At 45.9% G+C, this 3,147-nt stretch overlaps 1 protein-coding gene across 1 annotated transcript; it reads right to left on the bottom strand.

Moving 5' to 3' along the window:
- Nucleotides 1-1,888: 1,888 nt before the first annotated feature.
- Nucleotides 1,889-2,660, bottom strand: LOC125547269 (probable L-gulonolactone oxidase 6). Its single transcript, XM_048711214.1, has 2 exons — nt 2,025-2,660; nt 1,889-1,915 (listed from the first exon to the last, which is right to left on the bottom strand). Exons 1-2 carry the CDS (start codon nt 2,658-2,660, stop codon nt 1,889-1,891), a joined length of 663 nt encoding a protein of 220 aa, XP_048567171.1.
- Between the last annotated feature and the right edge of the window lie 487 nt (nt 2,661-3,147).

The raw sequence follows: 3,147 nt of genomic DNA, 5'->3' as shown, positions 1-3,147 counted from the left end.
GTTTGATATTCTTTTGTAGATTATTAAGAAAATTATCTTATTTAGCTCGAAACTAGCTCTGCATCGACTCGAGATCGTTACAAGCTGAACACGAGCCACTTTCTACAGCTCGACCTCGAGCTTCGCTTAGTTTGAGCTCACTCGGATTTTAGTATAAATTGAGTTGTGCCTAATACAACTCACTATAACTCGACTCGTTTGCAACCCTATTGCGGAGTAGGTTGGATTTCTGCGATCGATCTAGCGCATGCATGCATGGTTGTTCGCCGATGGTAAGAATAATTGGTCGCTCCGCCTGAAAGGACTCTTTTTTGCTCTGGTGAACAATGTAGGCCGAGCAATTAATTGAACGGCGAGCCATTAAAGGACGGGGCCCCGTTGAAAAATCAACGGACTATTCTGTTGCAGGTTTAATTCGGGCCCATATACATGCATATGCGTGGCTGTCCGCGGATCTATCTAAAGTGCACTGCCTAAAAAATGGAGTGTTTCTTCGCTGAGGTTTGTAGTTTGTGATCAGTTCAGCATGTCTGCAGTACCTAGCATATATACCACTAATCTTAACGTGACTAGACATGTTATTCAAGACATTCGGGTTTCCATGCAAGCCATGGACTGAATCAGAGTCACTATTACCAGATGTACCATACATCTATGACTAAGACTAGTCACAGTGAAGAGTAACATACACTAGTATCCCTAGGCTATATTACTACTTTTATAGTGGATAGTAAGAGGGTGCTTGGATACGTTTTAGTCCCATGACTAAAAGTAGTGGGACTAAAACTTGCTAGCCTCACCCATGCTTGGATCCAAATACTAAAAAGACTAAAATCAAGTTATTGAGCATTTATTATCCTCCAAACCCTCCAATTCAGAACTCGCATGTGTTAAAGGAGAGGCATTAAATGATGAGAGAGAGGGCTAATACATATTTTAGTAGGTTTCCTATGACTAAAAATTTTTAGCCTCAAGATTAGTCCTAGCCTCTCTTTAGTCAGGGGTGCTTGGAACTTTAGCCTCTAAAAGAGACTATTTTTAGTCAGACTAAAAATAGTCCCTTGGATTCAAGCACCCTCTAACCTAGGTGTGATGTCATGTAAAGCTTCATTTATTAGATTATAGACTCATATTGCATTGGAAGATGTGATGTTACTAGAACTACCTCTTTCTTCATTAACTCATTGTCACATAGACAAATTCGCTGAGTTAGATTCGAAGTTACTGCTGAAGTTACTCCTACTATGGCTAGTCTAAATAGTAGTACAGTGCGTACGGTGATCTGTGTACAAACAAAGGCATGCTGAAATCGATATATACCCTAGCTAGGGCATGCATGTGGTTGATGTGGCTGATGTAAATGTACTTGTACATGGTCATATATGAGAGAATGTACATAGGTCTGTTGAAAGAACGCAGTAGCTAGCTGCGAGACCCTCCGTATAAATGGGCGCTAGACCAGCTGTGAGAGCCTCCACATAATTACCAAAGCAGGCACTCTCAACTTGTTTGCAATTTTTAAGTCGAGCCGTACACATGGTGGTCCGGATCTAAATGAAACGTGAAACGTGAGCTCCGTAAATGCAGTATACCTAGCATACATACCGTACAGTACCCATGATCTTAACATACAAGTGATTATAGGTAGATATTCCCTCCCTTTCGGTTTATTATAAATCCCACGAATATTCTTAGATCATCAATTTAATCAAACAAATATATGAGCTATAGGCCAAAAAAAAGGTATAGCGCTGAATTCATATTTGAATAAAGTTTTTATTGCAATATTTTTATCTGATTCATATTACGTTGGCCAAATTGATGATCTACGGTTACACACATGCCTTGCAACCAGAAGGGATGGAGTATGTTATCCAACATTTTTATGTCATTCAGGTTCATGCAAAGTCAAGGACTAAATATGGGGTAGCAAATACCAGTAGCTAGTACACCATATGCAAAAATATGCTGAACTTCTTAGGCGCGGTATGCTTGCGGTTGATCAGATGTAAAACGTAACTTACCTGCGAGATGACACCAAGGACGCCGAGCGAGACCTTCGCGGCGTCCATCTCCAGGTCGGCGGACGTGAGCACTCGCACCGTGGCGTACCCGTCGGCGGCCGGAGCGGGCGTGATAATGCGTATCCGGACGACGTACTCGTGGATGGCGCTGCCTTTCCCCCAGAGCGAGCTGCCATGCGCGGTGCCGAGGATGCCGCCGACCGTCGTGTAGGGCAGCGCGAGCCCGGCGTCGGCAGCCGCCGCGATGAGCTTCCGCAGTGTGATTCCGCTCTCCACCGTCATCTCCATCCGCGTCGCCTCCACGCCCACGACGCGGTTTAGCCACCTGGTGATGATGGCGAGGCCCCGGCCGTTGCCGGCGCCGGGGCATGCAAGCTTCGGCATGCTATGGGAGTACCTGGTGGTGACCTTCATCTTGGTCTTGGTGGCCGTGGCGTTCGCCACCGCGCGCACCAGCTCTTCCTCAGTGGAAGGGTACACCACGGCGCGGGCGCGGCACGTCGACCGGTCTGGGAACAGGCCGTACGCGCTTGAGACCGTGCAGTCAGCTTTGCCATCACCAGACGAGCACTGCACCGGGTCTTGTGGGGGGCTCGCCGTGACCCGGCGGTTAACTGCCGGCGCACTCAATATCATAAGGAGGAGGGCCGCCAGCTGCACTGGATTCAAATTGCTCTTCTTGTTCTACTTGATCTGAGTCTAAGGACCGCAGCAGCCACACCTCAGCCCTACAGGTAGGTATTAGAACGATAATACTAGTGAGGTATAAGAAAGGTTATGTTCATGTGATGTTTTTTTATTATTTTCCAGCTGGTTGCAATGATGATTTTTTTTCTTTCTGATTTGCATTTCTTTTAGCAACTGTAACCTTTATTAAAGATTAATGTTCATAAGGATACAAATGATATCGGACATAGTCACAAGCCCCAGGTGGCGCCTGGAAGACAGAGAGAAAGCTACTTTTGTGAGGGCATGAGCTTCGCCATTGCGATGGTCGATCTCGCACAAGATTGTAGTGTAGTGGCAAGGAGCTCCAGCCGCAACGTTGGCAACGACCTCGACACAATAAGAGGCAATACAAACTGATGTCAAATTAAGATCACATGCCAGTGATAGTGCCTCA

This window comes from Triticum urartu, chromosome 3 (genome assembly GCF_003073215.2).
Source record: "Triticum urartu cultivar G1812 chromosome 3, Tu2.1, whole genome shotgun sequence".
Lineage (NCBI taxonomy): Eukaryota > Viridiplantae > Streptophyta > Magnoliopsida > Poales > Poaceae > Triticum > Triticum urartu.
The sequence above is the reverse complement of the archived record's forward strand: the minus strand, read 5'-3'. Positions and strand labels throughout refer to the sequence as shown.

What these genes read in the sequence shown, in the direction of transcription:
- LOC125547269 (XM_048711214.1), bottom strand. Translation starts at nt 2,660, where the DNA reads ATGATATTGAGTGCGCCGGCAGTTAACCGCCGGGTCACGGCGAGCCCC. An exon ending in TCCTTGGTGTCATCTCGCAG is followed by an intron (nt 1,916 to 2,024) that starts GTAAGTTACGTT and finishes CCCCATATTTAG; the next exon opens with TCCTTGACTTTGCATGAACC.